The following is a 24,836-nucleotide window of genomic DNA, read 5'->3' on the forward strand; positions in this document are numbered from 1 at the left end:
CTGCCTGAACCCCTGGAGAGACTCTGCCAGTCAGTGCAGAAAATACTGAGATGGGTGGACGATTGGTTCTGACTTGGTCAGGCAACGCCTGATTAACGCACATCCAATTGACGTGAAACCGCACATGCGCGCATTGCAGCAACCCAGAAGTGGCTGGGAAAGGGGGCAGGGCAAGGGCATAATGGGGCAGGGTGGGCTTTGGGGTGGGGGCTACCTGGTTGGGAAAGGTTGGGCTAGAGGGTGAATGTTACAGGAGCATACACCGTATTCTTTGCTCTATAAGACGCACCAGACCACAAGACGCACCTAGTTTGGGGGGGAGGAAACAAGAAAAAAAAATTCTGAATCCCAGAAGCCAGAACAGCAAGAGGGATCTGGCTTCTGGGATAGCCTCTTGCTGTTCTGGCTTATGGGATAGCGGCTGGGATAGCTGGTCTAGCTTTGCGCAAAGCCTCCGCAGGGCACAGGGAGCCTTTATCCCCGTGCTCTGCGGAGGCTTCTGGGACAGCCCGCAAAGCCTCCGGATGGCAGTGGGATGAAGGCACCCTGCTGCCCTGCGGAGGCTTTGCACAGCTAACCCCGAAGCTAGAACAACGAGATGGAGCGCTGCGCAGTGCTCTGTCTCACTGTTCTGGCTTCTGGGACAGCCTATGAAGCCTCTGCAGGGCAGCGGAGTGCCTTCATCCCACTACCCTGTGGAGGCTTTGCACAGCTAAGCCAGAAGCTAGAACAGTGAGACGGAGCGCTGCACAGCCTTCCCTCTTGCTGTTCTGGCTTCTGGCTTAGCTGCGCAGCCTGCATTTGCTCCATAAGACGCACACACATCTCCCCTTATTTTTTGGAAGGGAAAAGGTGCGTCTTATAGAGCAAAAATAGAGCAAAGGGACCATGTTAGGTTCATTCATTTCAATGGCTCTACTCTGAGCAGGACTGAGTTGGCTGCAACCCTTCATTTCTGCATGTACCGTATTTTTTGCCCTATAGGACGCACTTTTTCTCCTCCAAAAATGAAGGAGAAATGTGTGTGCGTCCTATGGGGCGAATGCAGGCTTTCGCTGAAGACTGGAGAGCGAGAGGGGTCGGTGCGCACCGACCCCTCTCGCTTTCCAGGCTTCGCGGACCACTCCGCAAGCCGAGGGAGCGCTCCCGCTGCTTGTGGAGAGTTGCCTGCATGCCGAAGCCTGCGCACGCTGAGCTCAGCGCGTCCAGGCTTCGTGGACCTCTCCGCAAGCAGTGGGAGCCAGCGCTGGGCTCCCACGGCTTGCAGAGAGCTGCCTATTTGGGGGCTGGGGTCGGGGGAAGCTTGGGCCTCCCCCGCCCCAGCCCCGCGCCTGGGGGAAAAATAATTCCCCCCCCCTTTATTTCCCCCCCAAAAAACTAGGTGCGCCTTATAGGACGGTGCGTCCTATAGGGCGAAAAATACGGTACTTCATGGGCTGCCTTTTGAGGTTATAACCCACACAAAGCCGCTTGCAGTATGACGGGGAGGACATAAATTACATTAAAACGTGCAAAATTTGTTGTAAGAGGCATAAAAGCCTGCAGTTTTCTTTTATAGCACTGGTTCGTCTCAATTCTGCTACTGTTCACTCTCTAGATGACCTGCTGCTCGAAGGTTTCAACAACTACACTTTCCTGTCTAATGGCTACGTGCCCATTCCCTCTCAGCAAGACGATGAGATGTTCCAGGAGACCCTGGAAGCTATGGGTATTATGGGTTTCAATGAGGAAGAGCAAGTTGGTAAGGAAGAAAGCAAAAAGCAAATGTGCTCTATCCATTTCTTTTCTTTCTGTATCCCGAAAACAACAACAATCTGTCACTCAGTGCAGGATGGATATTTAAGTGAGTGGTGATGGTTTAGTCTGGTGGACAGTATGCATGCAACAGAGAAAAGGAACTAGGAAAAAGGCTCACCTGCTGTTAGAACAGATGAAGCATATTTGTATTTGTTGAACTCCAAGATTTAGTCTGGTGAACTGCATCTCTCTCTTTTTTCGGTCTTGTATTTCATAGGAATGGGACGCAGGTGGCGCTGTGGGTTAAAGCCTCAGCGCCTAGGACTTGCCGATCGAAAGGTCGGCGGTTCGAATCCCTGCGGCAGGGTGCGCTCCCGTTGCTCGGTCCCAGCGCCTGCCAACCTAGCAGTTCGAAAGCACCTCCGGGTGCAAGTAGATAAATAGGGACCGCTTACCAGCGGGAAGGTAAACGGCGTTTCCGTGTGCGGCTCTGGCCACGTGACCCGGAAGTGTCTCCGGACAGCGCTGGCCCCTGGCCTCTTAAGTGAGATGGGTGCACAACCCCAGAGTCTGTCAAGACTGGCCCGTACGGGCAGGGGTACCTTTACCTTTACCTTTATTTCATAGGAATAGTGGCATTTGGATCCAGGTTTTTTGCATGAAGGTATTTGAAAAGAGCCTTTCAGCAAAGCTGATATTGAGAGCGGTCCAGTTATATGCATTGAGCTTCCAGGCTTAAATCAGCTTTGCTGTAGGATTAGTTTCAGATACCCTGAAGCAAAATTGAAGAGAAAGGATTGTGATTTCCAATGTTAGGTTTGTAGTATTTTAAATTTTACCTTCTCAAGCTTCCTCTGCACTTCTTCAACGCCTGAGAGTGTTTATTTTAGCAACTATTCTAGTAACTGTTGGGGGGATTTTTGTTCACCAGAATTATTCTGCCTTCTCTATTATAACCACGTCCCTGTTTTCACCTGTGAAATGTTGGGTGGTTTGTGGGTAGCGTGGAATTGGATGGTGTGTGCAATATGGGAGATTATTTTGTTAATGGAGGCCTAGATTAGGGAGGGGAGGAACCACCAACCCACAAATGGGTGGGGTCTGCAACTGGATTCCACAGAGCCTCTGGGTTTCTTCTTCCTGATTATCCGCTATTTAGAAGGAAGGGGAAAGGGCATAGATGATGTATGAAGTGTGCAATGGCAGCCGCCTTCTGCAGAAAGGCCTGTTGCAAGAAGCTGAAAGGAGAGGGGGAATTGCCTCGGCAGACATATGCTCCTTGCAAAAGCTGAAAACGTTTTAAGTAGTGATTTTAAAGATTTCTCCTGAAGAGGAGCTGCTAGTCAGCCTAGACCTCGTCCTTTTTAGATATGGGACCCAGCTTTAACCCAGATCTGGAAACCGGCTTCTCTATATTTTGCCATCTATTCACTTGGTGATAGTCACAACCCAGCTCATATCAGTGGGTTTCGACCCAAGGGAAGAGGACCAAAGACATACAGTGGTACCTCGGGTTACATATGCTTCAGGTTAAGAACTTTGCTTCAGGATGAGAACAGAAATCGTGCTCCGGCGGCGCAGCAGCAGCGGGAGGCCCCGTTAGCTAAAGTGGTGCTTCAGGTTAAGAACAGTTTCAGGTTAAGTACGGACCTCCGGAATGAATTAAGTACTTAACCCGAGGTACCACTGTAGTACCTTTTAGACATTGTTGAACTACAGTTCCTGCAAGCATGGTCAAAGGCCGGGGGGCAGGGATAGGATTTGTGGTCCAGTAACATTGGGGGGGCACCAGGTTGGCTATATCTGGCACAGAAAATACTGGGTTAGATCAGGGGTGGGAAGTATGTGGCTTTCCAGATGTTGTCAGACACAACTCCCATCATCCCCATCTATCCACGATGCAGGCTGGGGTTGATGGTAGCTGAAGGTCAACAATATCTGGAGCAGTGTCATAGCAGGGGTTACCAGCACCCAGGGCCGCGTGGGAGGGAAACGGACAGAGTACACATGTGCATTCAACTGCCTAATGGCGTCTGCATCACCCAAGAGATCACAGCCACAGATGTAAGAAAATAAGAGTTGTTCCATCGTCTGGAGAGGTCATTTCCTGGTTCGCATGGAGAAGCCATCTTCAATGGAGCCCAGAGACATAAGCACGCAGCTGTATTGAGGCAGCACTAGGCATTGAAATTTTGTGCCTCAGGCAACCGCTCCTTCTCCCCCATGCTATGCCACTGGTCTAGACAACTACCCCATTCCCCATCCCTGCGTTAGATGAACTGATGGCCTGACCTGGTCAAGGTAAGGTAAAAGATAAAGGACCCCATGACAGTTAAGTCCAGTCAAAGCCGACTATGGGGTTGCGGTGCTCATCTCACTTTTGGGCTGAGGGAGCTGCCGTTTGTCCACAGACAGTTTTCTGGGTCATGTGGCCAGCAGGACTAAACCGCTACTGGCGCATGGAGGACTGTGACGAGTGCCAGAGCGCACGGAAACACCATTTATCTTTGTGTCGCAGTGGTACTTATTTATCTACTTGCACTGGCGTGCTTTCGAACTGCTAGGTTCGCAGAAGCTGGGACAGGAGCAAACCCCATTGCGGGGATTCGAAACTCTGACCTTTCGATTAGCAAGCCCAAGATGCTCAGTGGTTTAGACCACAGCGCCAAGCTTCAAATGTCTAGAACTCAGAAACTGTTTCCGTTACCACTCAGTCACATCAGGAACTTATGATCTGCATCTGTGCATTAGATTACATTACAGACTATTACTATTACAGACTATTGTATTTTAATATTTTGTTGGAAGCCACCTAAAGTGGCTGAGGAAACCCAGCCAGATGGGTGGGGTATAAATAATAAATTATTATTATTATTATTATTATTATTATTATTATTATTAGTTTGCAAATGAGAAAGAAATTCAATTGCCATTGATTTCTCATCTACCGCTGATCATTTGCGCAGCTCTGATCAGTAACTTGTGCCGAATGAATGCGTTTTTTGAATATAGGACGCTGCCACAGAACATGTCGGACTGTTGATCCATCTAACTTGGTATTGTCTACACAGACTGGTAAGGGACGCGGGTGGTGCTGTGGGTTAAACCACAGAGCCTAGGACTTGCCGATCAGAAGGTCAGTGGTTCAAATCCCCGCAACGGGGTGAGCTCCCGTTGCTCAGTCCCTGCTCCTGCCAACCTAGCAGTTTGAAAGCACGTCAAAGTGCAAGTAGATAAATAGGTACCGCTCCGGCGGGAAGGTAAACGGCGTTTCCGTGCGCTGCTCTGGTTTGCCAGAAGCAGCTTAGTCATGCTGGCCACGTGACCCGGAAGCTGTATGCTGGCTCCCTCGGCCAATAAAGCGAGATGAGCGCCGCAGCCCCAGAGTTGGTCACGACTGGACCTAATGTTCAGGGGTCCCTTTACCTTTACACAGACTGGCAGCAGCTCTGCAGGGTTTGGGCCTCTCCCAGCCCTACCTGGATCATCGTACGATCACCATCAAGAATGAATTAGAATTGTGTTTCTGCAGATTCAACACCGTTGATAAATTTTTTCAGCACAGAGCAGTAGCTGGAAACCTGGGCTCTGAATGTTTGAGATGCAGCGAGCGAAAGATAAACTTTTTAAGCATTCCTGTGACAGGACTCTGCACAAACTCAGCAGAAGGGATTTGAACTTCAGCCAGGAAGTACCAGACAGATGACCATTTAAAGCTAGGATTTAGGGGCCTCCAAGCACTGACGTCCAAGCAGAGAGCTGCAAGGAGATCGGGACATGGGAGTTCGGATTGGGATTTATTTTTTTATTTTTGTAAATAAAGAGAAGCGGCAGCTGTGTTGAAAATGTTTTATGACTGGAAGAAGAAGAGACATCAGTCAGATGAATTGTTTGCCATGGTTGTTTTTCCAAATACTCTTCCTCTTTTCTTTTCTTTAAGGCTCTCTAACTGCATTTGGTGCCTAAGGGAACACGGTGTCTGTAGTTTTTCAGTCTGGTGACACCTACTGGCCCAGAAATTTTACTGCTGTCTGCAGTATCCTCCTGACAGATTTTAAAGTGTGTGCAACTGATCTTGAGATAAAAGACAACTCAGAAATAAATTGTGGGCAGGGCGAACTCTGGGCTTAAGCTCAACAAATTTGGGGGTTGTCTAAAGAAAATTCAACAACTTTTGGGGTGTCCTGGTTTTTACTTTTTGAAATAGAGCAACCCAAACATAAATTAATTTTACGTGTAAACATAGTATTATTAGTATTATTCATAAGTATTTAATCAGTTATATACCACCCTTTATCCAAAGATTCCAGGGTGGTGTACAACATTATGAACATAATTTAGGCAGTATAATAATAAAAACATAATGCCCAGCATTTAACAAGCCATAGGGTTGTAACCTGGAATTCTGAGTATGAGATGTACCCAATTGGCTCTCGCTCATCTTTGGGACTTCGAAGCTTAGGGATTCATCCTGGCTACAAAATGTAAAGCAGACCTTTCCATCAGACTGTGGTGGGGCTAAAACTCTTTTCTGAGCCCCCTTGTTGACTGAGTGGAGTACGAATCTATATATATGTTCCAGCTTCTTAAAGATGTCTCCTTTACACCCGTGCAGCGATGCTGAGAGTCGTCTCATCCGTTCTCCAGCTTGGTAACATCGTCTTCAAGAAAGAGAGGAACACAGACCAAGCTTCAATGCCAGACAACACAGGTATGACAGAGGACTGTGCAGGATTCAGATTTCTGCCCTCGTTGTGAGTCCCACCCCCCTGCAAAAATGGACCATGTATAGCTTACAAGCAGCCATGCACACATGGCCAGGACCCAACAGCAGAAACTTGTATATCAATATTCAGTTGCTCATGAAAAATGAAAATCTGCCTTTCTGATGGTACATCTGACATCTCTTACTTGTGACTCAAATGGGGGGAAGATGCTGTATGAAATATTGGGTGCACAAATCAGTCAGTTTTGGTTTCTCCACGTTTCCCATTCCCCTCCCCCCCCAGTCTTAAATTCCTTTCTCCACATTTCTGCAGCAGTTTTGGTGTGGGGGGTTTTGTTTATAAAGAACCTTCCTAAAAATTCACCAGCATTTGGGTGAGAAATTTCCCTAACAAACACATTTTTGTATGGAGTTTTGACCGACCTACACATTTTCACAAAAAAGGTTTTCCGAATATAATGCATCTTGGTATGTTGTTTTCATCAATATGTGCATTTTTTTTGTACACGTTGGTTGGAGGGACTGCATTGCAAAATTCAGGGCACGGCGGATTTTGAAGGATGGTTGTGTTTTCGTCCCCATGTTGGTTCGAAAAGTGCAAATTAGGTAGCTTCTTGTTCAAATGCAACCAAAATTGAATTTCTCCATGCAACCCTAGTATAAAAGAACATTTCAATTCTCTTCTGAGAGCCAGTGTGGTGTAGTGGTTAAGAGCGGTGGACTCGTAATCTGGTGAACCGGGTTCGCGTCTCCGCTCCTCCACATGCAGCTGCTGGGTGACCTTGGGCCAGTCACACTTCTCTGAAGTCTCTCAGCCTCACTCACCTCACAGAGTGTTTGTTGTGGGGGAGGAAGGGAAAGGAGAATGTTAGCCTCTTTGAGACTCCTTCGGGTAGTGATAAAGTGGGATATCAAATCCAAACTCTTCTTCTTCTTCTGTTCCAGCTGCACAAAAAGTGTGCCACCTTATGGGTATCAATGTGACAGATTTCACCCGGTCAATACTCACCCCAAGAATCAAAGTTGGCCGAGATGTTGTTCAGAAAGCTCAGACCAAGGAACAGGTAATGGCCTTCTTACCCTTGTTTTCCTCAGTTCTGGTCCTGGTCTTCGAAAGATCCAACACCCAGACAATGGGAATTTCCCCAAGCCCAGACACCAATGATTGCCATGCAATAAAAGCTGGTTCCTTCATTGATTTTAGTCTTGCTTCCGTTTAACTTTTTCAATAGGCTGATTTTGCAATAGAGGCCTTAGCCAAAGCAACGTATGAACGCCTCTTCCTTTGGATTCTGAGCCGGGTGAACAAAGCCCTGGACAAGACCAAGAGACAGGGAGCATCCTTCCTGGGAATCCTCGACATTGCTGGGTTTGAGATTTTTGAGGTATGCCCCCTTTATTCAGCCCAAGGTAACTGGAGCAGCTGACCTCAGTCAAGGCCAGCTCATTTTCTTGTGTTCCGTGGTCAGTGCCGGATTTACATATAAGCTAAACAAGCTATAGCTTAGGACCCCACTCTCTTGGGGGCCCCCCAAAATTTTAAAGAAAAAAACACACCTGGATGTACATTTCCAAAATATAACATAAAAAACAAATAAAATAAAACCTACATACAGCAACAGTGTTTTGTGTTGTGTAGGCTCCTATGATGTAAGTAATGGGCCCCGCCTGCTAGCCTGCTCCCTAAATTATCACTGGTTTGCTCATTTCTATATATAGGGTGCCTATATTCTGCATGCACTGGTTGCATGGCCACATGTGCAAATGGCTTTAGATACCTATTAGGGCCACAAATTACCATATAGCATTGTTGTTGTTTAGTCGTTTAGTCGTGTCCGACTCTTTGTGACCCCATGGATCGGAGCACGCCAGGCACTCCTGTCTTCCACTGCCTCCCGCAGTTTGGTCAAACATATGTTGGTAGCTTCAAGAACACTGTCCAACCATCTTGTCCTCTTCTCCTTGTGCCCTCCATCTTTCCCAACATCAGGGTCTTTTCCAGACAGTCTTCTCTTCTCATGAGGTGGCCAAAGTATTGGAGCCTCAGCTTCAGGATCTGTCCTTCCAGTGAGCACTCAGGGCTGATTTCCTTCAGAATGGATAGGTTTGATCTTCTTGCAGTCCATGGGACTCTCAAGAGTCTTCTCCAGCACCATAATTCAAAAGCATATATAGCATATATTCGATACAAAAAACAGTGACGATTTGTTGTTGACAAAGGACAGCTGGACATATAAAGGGCCCCATTACCTTCAGTTGCTTAGGGCCTCATCAAACCTAAATCCGGCCCTGTCCGTGGTCCAAGGCATTTTGCTGACTGAGGTGAAGGGCATGGTGCATTGTCCCCAGTTCCCTGTACAGAAGCCAGCTGGATTGGAGCTGAATCTTGTTCGATACTGGTCCAATGGGGCAGCATCCTCTGGCGCAGATGATGGTGGTGGGCTTCACTCAGAGGGGGCAGGCAGACTGTTCAGCATAATCCGCTCTGCCCTCCAACACTTCACTGCCGTCCTCCAGCAACTCTGAGGCACGTGCCTCACTCTGCCTAATGATAGGGCTGGTCCTGGTCCATACCGTTTGTAGGTTTATAAGCTGGTCGGTTTTATAAACTTTATGAACTTGTAGGTTTATAAAGAGATGAGTAGTCCTCGTTTATTAAGTTTTAAAAGCCCCAATTGTTTTGGTCTTACCTTGATTTAAGAAGATTAACCCTGTATATGGCTGCTTCTTCACCCCTGCTTTCTCTCCCCCCCTCCCCCCGCAGGTCAATTCTTTTGAGCAGCTGTGCATCAATTACACCAACGAGAAGCTGCAGCAGCTCTTCAACCACACAATGTTCATCCTTGAGCAAGAAGAGTACCAGAGGGAGGGCATCGAGTGGAACTTCATTGATTTTGGACTGGACCTGCAGCCCTGCATTGAGCTGATCGAAAGACCAGTAAGATTGCTTTGTCTAGAACATCTGGTTGACATTCACCCATTACAACCATCTTCACAGAGCCAGTATGGTGTAGTGGTTAAGAGCGGTGGACTCGTAATCTGGTGAACCGGGTTCGCTTCCCCGCTCCTCCACATGCAGCTGCTGGGTGACCTTGGGCTAGTCACACTTCTCTGAAGTCTCTCAGCCTCACTCACCTCACAGAGTGTCTGTTGTCGGGGAGGAAGGGAAAGGAGGTTGTGAGCCACTTTGAGACTCCTTCGGGTAGCGATAAAGCAGGATATCAAATCCAAACTCTTCAGAATTTCTTACAGTCTGGTCAGGCTTCTGGTCAGGTCTAAATTAAATTAAATTAAGCAATTCATTAAATTTAAACTATTGCATTAAGTGTGACTTGCTAAATTTCTCAGTATTAAATTCTGACTTCTTATTTTTAACACACACACACAAAATGTATATCCCACCTGCCCCTCAAGGTGCTTAAGGTGGGATACAAGGTTCTTCCCCTCTCCCCATTTTGTCCTCACAACAGCCCTTTGAGGTAGGTTGGGCTAAGGAACAGTGCTGCTCTCCAGGCACTATTCCACCCCTCTAACCACTACACCACACTGACACCTTAGCATTGTATCACAGAGGATTGGCTTCTTTGGGTATAATCCATCAATTGATCAATGGAAGTGTTTGGCAACCAGAGGCTAATTTTAATCAGTTATGGCAAATTTTCCAGAGTCATCTGTTTGGCAGTGGTGAGAACAGAATGCTGGACTAGATGGGCCTTTCACCTGACCCAGGAGGGCTGCTCTTAATTTCCTACGTTAATTTTTATCTCTGTGGCCATGAATTAACAGAGCAGCGCAGGGCTGTTTGCAAAAGGACTTTCTAACAGCCCTATGCTGCTCTTTGAACCTCTAAAACTGGAGTTTCTAGGCCCAGTGTGGGCCTGTTTGAAAGCCCTTTTGCAAACAACCCCACGCTGCTCTTTAACCATCCTAAAACCAGCTGGTTTAGGAGGTTCAAAGAGCCGTGCAGGACTGTTTGCAAAAGGGCTTTCAAACAGCCCTGCGTTGCACTTTGAGGTCTCAACAATCGGGGCTTCAAAGCGCAGCTTCACCTGATATGAGTGATAGATGGCAACCCTGCCAACCTGTCAAATTTGACCTGCTAGGGCTTGAGGAGACAATGATCTGTTCCCCCTCACTCCAAGACTCCCCACTCCTCCTCTAAACAAATGAACACCATTTTCTTTCCAGCTCTTTACCAAGTGGACACTGGCACGACTGTAAATTTCAGCAGTCAACGCCCAGTATGTTGGAAAGGTCTCTTCCGAGAGGTGATCTGATGATGTTCTGTTCTCTTCCATTTCAGAATAACCCCCCTGGTGTCCTGGCCTTGCTAGATGAGGAGTGCTGGTTCCCCAAGGCCACGGACACCTCCTTCGTGGAGAAGCTGGGTAACGAACAAGGCAGTCACCCCAAGTTCCAAAAGCAGAAGCAACTCAAGGACAAAACAGAGTTCTCTATCATTCATTACGCAGGAAAGGTAAGGAGCAGGACGGGGGCATCCGAATAGACAATTTATTTCTTTTTTTAAAAAATGATTTTTTATTGATTCTTAATAAATGATACAAAAAATGGAAATAAAATAAACTAACATGTACTGATACAGAGAGAACAGCAAAAGCAGCAAAAGCTATACACAAACGGAAGTTCCCAGCATACTGTGCTGGAATGTAAACAGACATGTGACATGCAACAGTCTCATGCCTGTTCCTTAAGGTGGAATGGAAATGTCAACAGGCTCATGGGCCGGTTAAGTGACTCTCATGGGCCACTTCCGGCCCATGGGCCTTAGGTTGCTGACCTCTGAGGTAGACTCAGAGAGGGTGGGCTGGGGGAAACATCAAATTTTCGCCTTTTACAGGGTGCCATATTACCCAGATCTACCTCTGCTGGAAGTTGCCAAGTGACAACTTGCAGTGACTCACACATGCTGGGTTTTTGTTTTTCCTGGAAGGTTAACTACAACGCCACTGCCTGGCTGACCAAGAACATGGATCCCTTGAACGACAACGTGACGTCCTTACTGAACCAGTCCTCCGAGAAGTTTGTGGCAGATCTCTGGAAAGATGGTAAGGGCATGAAGCATGCAACGCCATCCGTTGAGCATAGCCCCTTCTTCACGCCAAGTAGCCACTCTGCCTCTAAAGGCTGAATTTATAGTCTCGGCTTTGTTTCAGTGGACCGCATCGTGGGGCTGGACCAGATGGCCAAGATGACGGAGAGTTCCCTCCCGAGCGCTTCCAAGACGAAGAAGGGCATGTTCCGGACAGTTGGGCAGCTGTACAAGGAGCAGCTGACGAAGCTCATGACCACCTTGAGGAACACCAGCCCCAACTTCGTCCGCTGCATCATCCCAAATCACGAAAAAAGGGTCAGTACTCTGCTGGCACCGAGAGTGAGCACATCCACTCCTTTTTCAAGTACAGTGCTACCTCGGTTTTCGAACGTACAGTGATACTTTGGTACTCAAATGGCTTGACTCCCGAACAAATCAGCTCCTGAACCCCACAAACCCAGAAGTAAGTGTTCTGGTTTGCGAACGTTTTTTGGAAGCTGAACATCTGACATGGCTTCCACTCGAGTGCAGGAAGCTCCTGCAGCCAATCGGAAGCCATGCCTTGGTTTTCGAGCGGTTTCGGGGGTCCTGGAACGGATTGAGTTCGAGAACCAAGACACCACTGTAATCCGTTCTGGAAGACCATTGGAGTTCTGAAACGTTCAAAAACTGAAAACTCAATAGCCAACAGCTTGGCCTCAGGATCTTGCACTCAGCAGAAGCCATGTGGCATGTCCGACTTCTGAGGTGTGTACAAAAACCAAAGCATTTACTTCTGGGCTTACGCCGTTCAAAAACCGAAATGTTCGTCAATGGAGACATTCGAAAACAGAGGTATCACTGTATTTGTTTATGTTTCAGAAAAGCCCCCAGAGCAGGACCATAAACTATTCCAATTTGCTACTACAGCAGCTAGAATACTGGTAGCTCAAAAATGGAAACTACAGGAGACCCCAACAATTATGGAATGGCAGGCTAAATTTTTTGAGTATACAGAATTAGCTAAAATGACCTAAAGAATATTTGACCAAAAAGGGGCAAAGTTTGAAGAAGAGTGGGGTAAATTTGTGGCATATATAAGATCTAACTGTAGAAGTTTAAAGACTACAGTAGGGTTGATATAAATTCTGTGATGTGTATGGAAGGTGAATAAGAATCTACAAGAGAAGACATATATTAAGAAAACCGAAGCGGGAAAGAAGGAAGTCTGGGCGTGAATATACGCAGTGTAAATAACATGACATAAAATGATGACTGTAAAAGATTGTTTTATTTTGTTTTATTTTTGTTTGTGAAAAGTTTAATAAAAAGCAATTTTTTAAAAAAGAAAAGCCCCCAGAGCAATTTGAGAACAAGAAACTGAAACCACAACGATAATATTAAACCAAACTGTTTTCAAAATCGAAAAGACAGCAACTAGAAAGCAGCCATGTAATTCGCCAAAATAAAAATGAAACCTGAAACCTAATAATAAGAAGAATACCCCATCTATCTGGCTGGGTTTCCCCACTTGAGGGGAGGGTACAGATTAGGACCAGTGAGAGGATGTGTCCTTTGGAGTCGGGAAACTTGTCTGGGGAGAGACCTGGGGAGTAACTCTTCACTTTAGCAGCAGTTTCAGTTGGAAACCAATTGTTGATATTGGAATAAAGCAATGTTTGCCCATCAGCAAGCATGTCTTACTCTAGGAAAGGAACAGTCAGGAGCTCATGCACTCAATGCCACATATAATGCCAGGTGTGGAACAAGTGCGCGGTTGAGGGAGAACAGCCTCATGGCCAGACATTCCCCACCCCTGCCCTAATGGACTAGTTTCCACTGTGCATGTGAAGCTGAGAATCTTTAATGGAGGAATCCCATCATTTTACCAAACTATGGTTCACATAATTGCTCCTTCAGAACCACTAGTTTTTAGTGTAGAAAAGCCTCTAGACAGAATTCTCTGCTCTGGTTTTGAAGCTTATTCACTTATATATTCCAGAAATGTAAAAATGGGAATTTTGCAAACCCCTCCTGCCCCCTTTCCTATGCTGGGTGATGGAATGATAAAAGAACATCTCCCTGTTTTACAGTCCGGGAAGCTAGATGCTCACTTGGTCTTGGAGCAACTGAGGTGCAACGGTGTTTTGGAAGGGATCCGAATCTGTCGCCAGGGTTTCCCTAACAGAATCGTCTTCCAGGAATTCCGCCAGCGGTAAGAGGATTGCAAGGAGCGATAAGGTGTTTTTTTTTTTGGGGGGGGGGAGATGTTGTGCAAGAGTTCCCCAAATCAGACCTGGGTCTTGGCATCTCAGTGACTGGGCTGCATGACGTGAACATGAGCAGGAGCAAATTGCTTGGTTTCCTGTAGCATCACAAAGCTACAGGAGTATGGATGGTCTCAAAATGAAACTGTAGGCTCCAATTCACCAAGATCATCTCTATTGAAAGGAATGGAAATTGTGCAAGAGCACTGTTGCTATCAGTTTGTTCCATGGATCGGAGCTCAGGATTGTTATCGAAGGGTTTAATTAGGAACAGGCAAATCTGTCAGTTTTTGTTTCCCTCAATTTCTCCTTTTCCCAATCTTCAGTTCTCCATGTTTTTCCTTTTCTTATTTTATTAAGAATTCATTAGCATTTTAGTGTGCTTTTGTGTCAGTTTACCCATTTTTGTCTGATATACTTTGATTAACTTTTTACCTAATCTGCATTTCTCTTATATTGGCTGGATATATGAATGGAATTGCAAAACCCAAATTAGATAAATAGCAAACTAATGGAAGAAGTAAATTAGCAGGGATTCTCCCCAAAAATGTGCCAATAAATAAATAAATAAATAAATATCGAATTATGGACATTAATAGGTTCACGGATAAATTGTAATTCAGACACGAGAGAGACTATACATTTTATTCCATGACACATGTTTCATACCCAAGGATTTACATGATTTGGATCACGCCTGTATTCAGATGTTGCAGAATTCAATGCTATTTTCAATGTGCTTTGCCCATAGCTATGAAATTCTTGCTGCAAATGCCATTCCGAAAGGATTTATGGATGGAAAGCAAGCATGTATACTTATGGTGAGCAAAGCCTTTTCACCCTTTGCTATATGTCCCTGTTTGCATGACTCTTGTCTTCTGTTACTTTCCTGCTCCACATTCCAACATGACCGGATTTCCTTTCACCTCTTCTCCTTTGTTTTCTTCCTTCTTTTTCTCTGCATTCCAGGGTTTCCCTTAAGATGTTTCATTTTCTCCACTCCGGGCCAACTCTGTGTTTTGGGACGTATCTTTTAAATACACCCTGTATTCGAGAATTCATTTATACAGTGGTGCTCTAATGCTGTATAAATAAATACATGCCGTGTAAAAAACACACACACTGATCCGTTTATTGAGCATCCGTCCCGATTCGCTTGCACAAAGCTTATGTGGAGGGTTAGCTTATATCTGGTTTTTAATCGAACACTACAAGTTGTTGTCTCCTCCCGCCCCTATAGATCAAAGCCTTGGAACTTGACCCCAACCTGTACAGGATCGGGCAGAGCAAGATCTTCTTCAGAACCGGCGTCTTGGCTCATTTGGAAGAGGAGAGGGACCTGAAGATCACAGACGTCATCATCACTTTCCAGGCTCAATCCCGAGGCTATCTGGCAAGAAAGTACGGTTGTTTCCCAAGGAGCAACCAAAAACCAAACCAAAACAAAAAACTTAGGATGGGTGGGAAGTGCAGAATCACAAGCATCAAGCATGGTCACACCCACAAGGGGTGAGACTTTCCTAAACCAGGTGTCCTGTGTAATGGGCCCACTGAAAGGACAGAGAGCTTTTGAACAGCTCATGCAAGCAAGCCAGTCTGCACGGAGCAGGACATTGCCAGAAGGGAGAGTCTGCAAAACTACCAGGCTCCTCCCACTTCAGCTCCTGCTCCAGGACAGACTATTTGCAGACTCCTGATGGGTGTGTTCCTATAACCAGAAGCCCCAAGTAAAGTCACCTTTACTGGACAGTTTGATGATCAAAATTGCTCTTCCCTATATGCAGCTGGGTGGGGTGTTCTACATGGATGGCGAAGGGTTGTATTCAATACCAGTCATCTTCAGAGCAGATCCACTGAAATGAATGGACATTGGTCCATTCATTTGGTGAGTTTCCTTTGAGCAGGACTGCATTGGACACAACACTAAAACCGTCCCATGCCAACATGCTTTTGTGAGGGTATAACAGATATCTGGTATGCACATGTTGTACCAGTTGCTGAGGCGCGATTTCCCATAGAAAGAGATGCAAAATGGATTAATCAGTTCCAGGCCTTTAAAACCAACCCCTAAAACAGCAATTTTTACTATCTAATGATACTATCTAATGTTGTTCTGGAAGCGGCCGCCGAGACCACATAACACCGGTCTTGAAAGATCTACATTGGCTCCCAGTACGTTTCCGAGCACAATTCAAAGTGTTGGTACGGACCTTGAAAGCCCTAAACGGCCTCGGTCCAGTATACCTGAAGGAGCGTCTCCACTCCCATCGTTCTGCCTGGACACTGAGGTCCAGCTCCGAGGGCCTTATGGTGGTTCCCTCACTGTGATAAGTGAACTTACAGGGAACCAGGCAGAGGGCCTTCTCCGTAGTGGGACCCGCCCTGTGGAACACTCTCCCACCAGATGTCAAAGAGAAGAACAACTGCCAGACTTTTAGAAGACATCTGAAGGCAGCCCTGTTTAGGGAAGCTTTTAATGTTTAACAGACCACTGTATTTTAATATTTTGTTGGAAGCCGCCCAGAGTGCTGGGGAAACCCAGCCAGATGGGCGGGGTATAAATAAAATTATTATTATTATTATTATTATTATTATTATTATTATTATTATTATTTTAACCATTCTCTTGGCTTTGCAGCTTTTATCCATTTCACTCAGCACTGGGTTCCACACAGTCACAAAATCAAATTGGTTGCAAGAGAACTCCAAATAAACCAAAATAAAACCAAAAAAGCTAGCCCAAATAAGCCTAAATATCACCTCTGTGACGTGCAGGTGCCCCGCTAGGCCTTGGGATCTTGCCCTCAGCAGAAGCTCCTGAGATCAGCGGAAGCTGCATCGCACGTTTGGGTTCCGAAAAATGTTTGAAAACCAAAGCATTTACTTTTGCGATGTTTGAAAACCAGAATGCATGTCAATGGATACGTTCCAAAACTGAGGTTTGACTGTATATTTCTCTCTTTCTGACCAGGGCTTTTGCCAAGAGGCAGCAGCAGTTAACCGCCATGAAGGTCATCCAAAGGAATTGTGCTGCTTACCTGAAGCTGAGGAACTGGCAGTGGTGGAGACTCTTCACCAAAGTAGGTGCCTTCCTTGGCTGCCCCTACCTAGGGCTGCTCTGGCCAGGTGCTCTAGAAAGCCACTTCCGCCCTTTGGAGGATATGGAGTTGCGGGCTTCACAGCCCCAGACAACGCGCAATTGGGGGGATTCCTGGCCGCGTCACCTCCTGGCCAGCCAATCAGCTGGCTCTGGGAGTGTGGCCTGGTCTATTTAAACCAGGACACGGGCGGGGATCTCCCTCTTTCCCCGCCTGCCATCTGTTCCTGTTTTTCCCACCCTCCTGCCCTATAAGGTTTTTGTTCCTTGACCTTGCTATGGAGCTTGGTTGGTTGCCGTCAAGGGGCCTGGTAGGAATTTCCCCACTTGGCAAATTGGCACTAGCCACTTGGTTTTCACCAACCTCGTAGCAAATCGCCCCAACTTTCTGGGTATTGGCAATTAGGCATTGGTATTGTTCTGTAGATGGAAGAGGGGAGGTAGCGTCGTCACCTGCCCCGTATATTGAAAGGTAGTCTGATAAAGGATTCTGGGGGCCCCAGGGGAGTTCCTAGTTGATGTGCATCAGCAGGACTCACCCTACTGGTGCTTAACCCTTCCGGGACTTCAAGCGGACGGGCTGAAGTCAGATATAGTTGGTTAGGACCAATGCCTAAGCCAATACCGCTCATCACCTGTAAGCAATAAAGTTGAGGCCTTATTTAGCCCATTAACCTTAATAATTGTGTCATGTGCAATTATTTCCACTGGGGGGGTGGGAACTCGCCACTCAACAGCCTTCCTCCCAAAGGCTGCTCTCTGAGGACTATAGATCCCAGGCCACTCCCATTAAAAGGTTCCCTGGGGGAAAGACTAGGGAAGGCAAGCTATGTTCTTTTTCAGGTGTGTGTGTGTGTGTGGAGGGGTCAGGCAGCGTGTTTCCCGAAGTGACCATAGAAATTCTCTTCTTTCAGGTGAAGCCGCTGCTCCAGGTCACCCGCCAAGAGGAAGAGATGCAGGCGAAAGATGAAGAGCTCAAGGCGGTGAAGGAAAGGCAGATCAAAGCCGAGAGCGAGTTGAAAGAACTGGAACAAAAGCACAGCCAGGTGAGCTTGCAGGGTGCCTTGACCTTTCCACCCAAAGCGCCCGGATCCTTCCTTGCCAGGTTAGGTGCTCATATAATCATAGTGTTGGAAGGGACCCCAAGGTTCATCTAGTCCAACCCCCCGCAATGCAGGAATCTCAGCCAAAGCATCCATGACAGATGGCCATCCAACTTCTGCTTAAAGACCTCCAAGGATCTCCTGAGGGAGACCGTTCCCCTGTCAAACAGCTCCTACTGTCACAAAGTTCTTCCAGATGTTGAGTTGGAATCTCCTTCCTTGTAACATGAAGCCATTGGTTCTGTTCCTACCCTCCAGAGCAGGAGAAAACAAGCTTGCTCCATCTTCCTTGTGACAGTCCTTTAGATGTTTGAAGATGGCTAACATCCCTGCTCTCAGTCTCCTCTTATCCAGGCTAAACAAACCCGACTCCCTCGGCTGTCCATCATAAGGCTTGGTTTGCGGACCTTTGATTTTCTTGGCTGCCCTCCTCTGCTCCCATTCTAGCTTATCAATATCCTTCTTAAATTGTGATGCCCAGAACTGGTGTTACTCCCTAGGACAGGCAGAGGTTCAAATCAAAATGATGGATTGAACCTTTCACACCTGCCCTGATTTCAGCCCAATGGGGTGTGATGGTTTCTGAGATCAAGGAGCCATTTTGGGCTATTCCTGGATAGCCGTTTTGAAGCAAGATAGTGCACTGAGGCTTTCAAAATTTCAACCACTTATTTCAAAACTCTGCTAATTTTTTTCCTCCCCTTCAAATTCCTGAGCAACAACGAGTTTGCCCTCGGGTAAAGAAACCACTTTGCCCGAATTTTAACATTTGCTGTTGTCCTTTGCCAGCTGTCTGAAGAAAAGAACCAACTTCAGGAGCAGCTCCAGGCCGAGACGGAGCTCTACGCAGAAGCCGAGGAGATGCGTATCCGACTGGCTGCCAAGAAGCAGGAGCTGGAGGAGATTCTCCATGAGATGGAGGCCAGGATCGAGGAGGAGGAAGAACGTGGGCAGCAGCTGCAGGCCGAGAAGAAGAAGATGCAGCAGCAAATGCTGGTACCTGAGCTTTAAATTTATGATCATCAACATTTATATATTTATTTATATCACACCTTTCCCCCTTTCCAAGGAGCTCAAGGGTGGTATGCATGGACCTCCCCTCCTCATTTAATCCCCCACAACAACCCTGTGAGGTAGGTTGGCCCTCAAGGTCGTCTGGTGAGCTTCATGGCCAAGTGAAGGGATTTGTCCCATTAATCGGTTGCCGAGACTGAAGGCCCCCGCCTCCCCACAGCTGCCTAAGTCCCCCCCTCTCCACGTCTGTCCCCCCCAAGCAATTGGAGACTGGGCCTGCACATTGCCAACCTCCGCCCTTTTCATGCCTCTTCTGGTTCTGGGAGACATGTGGGATGGGGTGGGTTTGTAGTGACCAAATTGAGCAGGGATTTGAACCCTGGTCTCTCCCAGGTCCTAGTCTGGCACTCTAACCATTACGCCACCACTGGGTTCTCCTGCTGGGAGATCAGAGGGAGACTTAAAAGCATTGCTCCAAAGAAATGGGTTTGACTGGAGAATGGAGAGGAAGAGCGGGCTGCTGAGGGGCAAGGAAGGGAGAGATGTAGAAACGCAGAATCATAGAATTGTAGCATTGGAAGGGAACACAAGGGTCACCTAGTCCAACCCCCTCTGACGCAGGATTCTTTTTGCCCAGCATGGGGCTGAAACCCACCACCCTGAGATTAAGAGTCTCATCCTCTCTACCCACTGAGTGGGAGGGTGGCCTGGAGAGAGTCCCTTCCGCATACGGTGAAGGCACACTTGCAAATTCATTTTCACACCAATGAGGACTAGAAGCTTGCTTTCCCCTCAATGCTGTGCCAAGTCCTTGATTGGACAACTACTTGCTGGGCTTGATTCTAATTCTTTTTGTATATTGTGTGTGTGCGTGTGTGCTGGATTTTATGGTAGTACTTTCAGGGCTGCATGACCCAATAGGCAGACTAAGCTCTAGTAAAGCAGGAACACACGCAAAAAAATTATAGAAAGCTTTTGATATTTCAAATAAAAACCCAACCCATCAAAGCAGTCATCTAGGGAATCTAGAAAGAAGCTACTTTTAATTTCAGCCTACACGTAGATTTTGTGTCATTTTGAACACACACACACACACACACTGAGTCCTTTAAACGAGGCCCTGTGGATACACAGTACACATGTTCCACAGGGCCTCTTTTAAAAGACTCACCATATATATATGTGTGTGTGTGTGTGTGTGTGTGTCTGTGTAGAATTACATATTGAGGGGGGCACCGTAATATTTTCAATACTAGGATCTTAATCCAGCCCCAATTGCCATACAGTTTACATGCTTGCCTAACAGGTGGTGCTTAAAATACAGTGGTACCTCGGGTTACATATGCTTCAGGTTACAGACTCCATTAACCCAGAAATAGTACCTTGGGTTAAGAACTTTACCTCAGGATGAGAACGGAAATCGCACGGTGGTGGCACAGTGGCAGCGGGAGGTCCCATTAGCTAAAGTGGTTCCTCAGCTTAAGAACAGTTTCAGGTTAAGAACGGACCTCCGGAACAAATTAAGTTCTTAACCTGAGGTACCACTGTATCTGAAGAAGCAAATGAATACATAAACTTCACACACACCCTTTTTTTTACCTTCCACCTCCCATGAACCCCCAAACAGGAACTTGAGGATCAGCTGGAAGAAGAGGAAGCTGCCAGACAGAAGCTGCAGCTGGAGAAAGTAACTGCGGAGGCCAAGATCAAAAAGATGGAAGATGACATCCTGGTGATGGACGACCAGAACAACAAACTCACAAAGGTCTGTGCTGTTGAGCAAACCACGCCCTGCTCTTCAGAGTCAGTGCTAAGGTGGTGATGAGGGAAAGACCTGCTGAAATCCTAAGCGACTGAGAGGGGCAGAGGGTGCCCTCTGGGTGGTTCTGCCAATCACAGAAACATGGGGCTGGCAGACTGGGAGAGGGCATTCATTGTGCCAGCTCCCAAAATATGGAACTCCCTCCCTGCAGAGGCTCGCCTGGCACCTTCATTACAAAGAGCTGTGTCCAGCTAAAAGGTTCTGCAAGTGCAAGCACTCTGGGCTGCCCAGCAGTACTCCCCTTCACTGTGCACCTCCTAAATTTGTAGAGGGTTCCCCCCAACCTTTGAGAGAAGATTTAGGGGGGGGGGAGGAGAAGGCGATGATGTTTTGTCGCACAGCCAGAAGTACAGATTCGTTGAATACCACCCATAGTTCCCGCCCTTTGGCTGAAGAAGCTCCTCTTTGGCCTTCGACGATTTAAGATTTGCGTGTCGTTTTTGTGAGATCACCTCTGCTGTCTGACACGATGTTGTTTGGTTTGATTGAAATGGCGGTTTTCATATTGTGCGATATGTCTGGTTGCAACCCACCCTGGGATTTTGTGGTGAAGGCAAGTGAGACAATAGCTTAAATAAATAAATAAAAGTATAATAATTTATTATTTGTACCCCACCCATCTGGCTGGGTTTCCCCAGCCACTCTGGGCGGCTTCCAACAAAGATTAAAAATACATCAAAATGTCATACATTAAAAACTTCCCTGAATAGGGCTGCCTTCAAATGTCTTCTAAATGTCAGGCAGTTGTTTATCTCTTTGACATCCGATGGGAGGGGGTTCCACAGGGCGGGCGCCACTACCGAGGAGGCCCTCTGCCTGGTGCCCTGTAGCTTTGCTTCTCGCAATGAGGGAACCACCAGGAGGCCCTTGGTGCTGGACCTCAGTGTCCGGGCAGAACGATGGGGGTGGAGACGCTCCTTCAGGTATATTGGGCCGAGGCCATTTAGGGCTTTAAAGGTCAACGCCAACACTTTGAATTGTGCTCGGAAACGTACTGGGAGGTCTAATGAATGGATAGAGGCATCCATGTCTGGATAAAGGTAAAGGTAAAGGGACCCCTGACCCATTAGGTCCAGTCATGGACAACTCTGGGGTTGCGGCGCTCATCTCGCTTTATCGGCCGAGGGAGCCAGCATACAGCTTCCGGGTCATGTGGCCAGCATGACTAAGCCACTTCTGGCGAACCAGAGCAGCGCACGGAAACGCCGTTTACCTTACCACTGGAGCAGTACCTTTTTATCTACTTGCACTTTGACATGCTTTCAGACTGCTAGGTTGGTAGGCGCAGGGACCGAACAACGGGAGCTCACCCCGTTGCGGGGATTCGAACCGCCGACCTTCTGATCGGCAAGTCCTAGGCTCTGTGGTTTAACCCACAGTGCCACCCGCGTCCCCCATGTCTGGATAGACTTGCCTAAACAAAATGGTTTTAAGTAGGTGCTGAGAAGAGTACAGCAGAAGTGGCTGTCTGAGGTTAATAGGCAGTGAGTTCTCACAAATGCAGAATGAGTATTATGTGGCACATTTAGCAATGCCAGTTTTTTCCTTAGTAAGTTCATGCAAACTAAATGCAATTTCTGATTGTTGGTTTTGTGTGTGTGCCTCCCTCTCTTCTCCTCCATAGGAAAGGAAACTTCTCGAGGAGAGGATAAGCGACTTGACCACCAACCTTGCAGAAGAGGAAGAGAAGGCCAAGAACCTGACCAAGCTGAAGAACAAGCACGAGTCCATGATCTCGGAACTGGAAGTCCGCCTGAAGAAAGAAGAGAAGTGCCGGCAGGAACTGGAGAAGATGAAGAGGAAGCTGGAGGGCGACTCGAGCGACCTCCACGAGCAGATCGCAGATCTCCAAGCCCAGATTGCGGAGCTGAAGATGCAGCTGGCCAAAAAGGAAGAGGAGCTCCAGGCGGCCCTGGCCAGGTGGGGACAAGTCCTTGAGGGACCCCAGCTGATGGCTGGTACAGTGGTGCCTCGCAAGACGAAATTAATCCGTTCCACAAGTCTCTTCGTCTTGCGGTTTTTTCGTCTTGCGAAGCACGGCTATTAACGGCTTAGCGGCTATTAACGGCTTAGCGGCTTTAAGAAAAAGGAAACAAACTCGCAAGAACTCGCAAGACGTTTCGTCTTGCGAAGCAAGCCCATAGGGAAATTCGTCTTGCGAAGCACCTCAAAAAACGGAAAACTCTTTCGTCTAGCGAGTTTTTCATCTTGCGAGGCATTCGTCTTGCGGGGCACCACTGTAATTTAGGACTATGGTTGCATGACAAAGGATTTTTTTTTTAATTAAATGAATTTTATTAGTATTTTCCACACAACAACAACAACACGAAAGATATCAAAAAATAACAATACACAACACACAAAAATCAACATTCGAAAACTAAAAACAACAACAACAAATAATACATATCTTACAAGTTAATAATATAAACACTAAAACAACAACAAGACATTGACTTCCTCCAATCCCACAGTACCTTCTTTATCTCTCATTGTGTCTTCCTGTTTTCCTGTTTTCTTTATCATCTCTATCCTAACATCTAGATATAAATCCTTCTTTCATATCCTTTCACTTCACAAGGTTATTCCAGACTCAGCCAAATTTCTGCCCTCGAACCTTGACTTTTGAGGTATTCATTTAGGCACTCCCATACTTTTTTTACTTCACTTTTTGGTTTTTGTCTTATTATGTCTGTCAATTTGGCTAATTCTAAGTATTCAGAGAGCTTACATAGCCACTCTCCCCTAGCGGGTAACTGATTCCCTTTCCAGTACTTAGCCACCAGGATTCTTGCTGCAGACGTTGCGTATAAGAAAAAATTAGTTTTGTCTTTTGGAATATCGTCATTTAAAATTCCTAAAAGGAATGGCTCTGGCCTTTTACTATATGATATTCTTAATATTTTCTTTATTTCTTCGTGGATCATGTTTGCATGACAAAGGATTTGCTGTTGCTGGTGGGACACACTATCCCCTCTGCTGAAACCACTGCATGCTTTTGTTGCCCTCCTGGGGAAAACCAAAACGAGCCCCCAGGAGCGTGATTCATACTCCTGCAATAGCTCAGGGGTAGCGGAGCATCTCCTTTGTATCTATAAAGTCCCAGGTTAGACCGCTGGTGTCTGTAGTTAAACCTGGGGTGGGAAATCTATTCATACCGAAGGCCACATTGTCAGGAGCAAGCCAGCAGTAAATCACACCGTGCAAGCTGGAGTTAACTCTTTACAGTGGTACCTTGGTTCTCAAGTCCGTTCCAAAACCAAAGCCTTCCAAAACCAAGGTGCGCTTTCCCATAGGATGTAATGCAAAATGGATCAATCCGGTCCAGACTTTGGAAAACAACCCCCAAAACAGGAATTTAACATGAATTTTACTCTCGAATGAGACCATGGATCCATAAAATGAAAGCAATAAACAGTGTACTGTAGTCACACATTCAATCAATCAGCAGCTGAACTGGGTTCCGCACAGTCACAAAAACAAAACAAAAAGAGCCGCAAGTACAAAAACACAAAATAAATAACAAAAACAGACAGACCTCAGCGTAACACTCAAATCGGAAGTATAGTGCTGAAAACAGAGCATGTTCAGCTTCCGAAAAAAGTTAGCAAACCGCAGCACTTCCGGGTTTGCAGTACTGTATTTGGGTTCCAAGTTGTTTGAGTACCAAGGCATTTGAGAACCAAGGTACCACTGTATTGGCAAAAACATGTTCTGTGTCGGGCCTAATGAGCACAGCAACTCATCTCTAGTAGGTCTTGCCCCATTAATCAGTTGCCGAGACTGAAAGTCCCTGCCTCCCCACAGCTGCCTAAGTCCCCTCCTCTTCACACCCCCCCCCCCCCCGGCAATTGGAGACTGGGCCTGCACATTGCCAACCTCTTCTCTGCCCTTTTCATGCCTCTTCTGGTTCTGGGAGATATGTGGGGATGGGGGAGTTTGTAGTGACTGGATTGAGCAATCTGTGCCTTTATTGACAAACTATCTACCGCTAAGTAAGTTGGTTCCTTTAATTTTTTTGTTTTAAAAAAAGTCTTC

The 24,836-nt window shown here is 46.7% G+C and overlaps 1 protein-coding gene across 7 annotated transcripts in view; it reads left to right on the forward strand.

Annotated features, from left to right (window-relative positions):
* Positions 1–24,836, forward strand: part of LOC310831093 (myosin-11) — a 1,553,087-nt gene that overhangs the window by 46,167 nt on the left and 1,482,084 nt on the right. For all 7 annotated transcript variants that reach the window (XR_014557758.1, XR_014557759.1, XM_083711241.1 and 4 more), the window contains 16 exons: positions 1,598–1,741; positions 6,353–6,448; positions 7,409–7,527; positions 7,696–7,848; positions 9,228–9,401; positions 10,767–10,940; positions 11,415–11,529; positions 11,638–11,831; positions 13,589–13,710; positions 14,514–14,583; positions 15,003–15,163; positions 16,734–16,842; positions 17,774–17,905; positions 18,752–18,958; positions 20,604–20,741; positions 22,423–22,718. Coding sequence is in view for 5 of the 7 variants with exons in the window: in XM_083711241.1 (XP_083567367.1) it covers positions 1,598–1,741; positions 6,353–6,448; positions 7,409–7,527; positions 7,696–7,848; positions 9,228–9,401; positions 10,767–10,940; positions 11,415–11,529; positions 11,638–11,831; positions 13,589–13,710; positions 14,514–14,583; positions 15,003–15,163; positions 16,734–16,842; positions 17,774–17,905; positions 18,752–18,958; positions 20,604–20,741; positions 22,423–22,718 (2,404 nt within the window). In the remaining 2 variants the exon portion in view is untranslated. The remainder of the gene's footprint in view (positions 1–1,597; positions 1,742–6,352; positions 6,449–7,408; positions 7,528–7,695; positions 7,849–9,227; positions 9,402–10,766; positions 10,941–11,414; positions 11,530–11,637; positions 11,832–13,588; positions 13,711–14,513; positions 14,584–15,002; positions 15,164–16,733; positions 16,843–17,773; positions 17,906–18,751; positions 18,959–20,603; positions 20,742–22,422; positions 22,719–24,836) is intronic.

Source organism: Podarcis gaigeae, assembly GCF_964106915.1.
Source record: "Podarcis gaigeae genome assembly, chromosome: 14".
NCBI lineage: Eukaryota > Metazoa > Chordata > Lepidosauria > Squamata > Lacertidae > Podarcis > Podarcis gaigeae.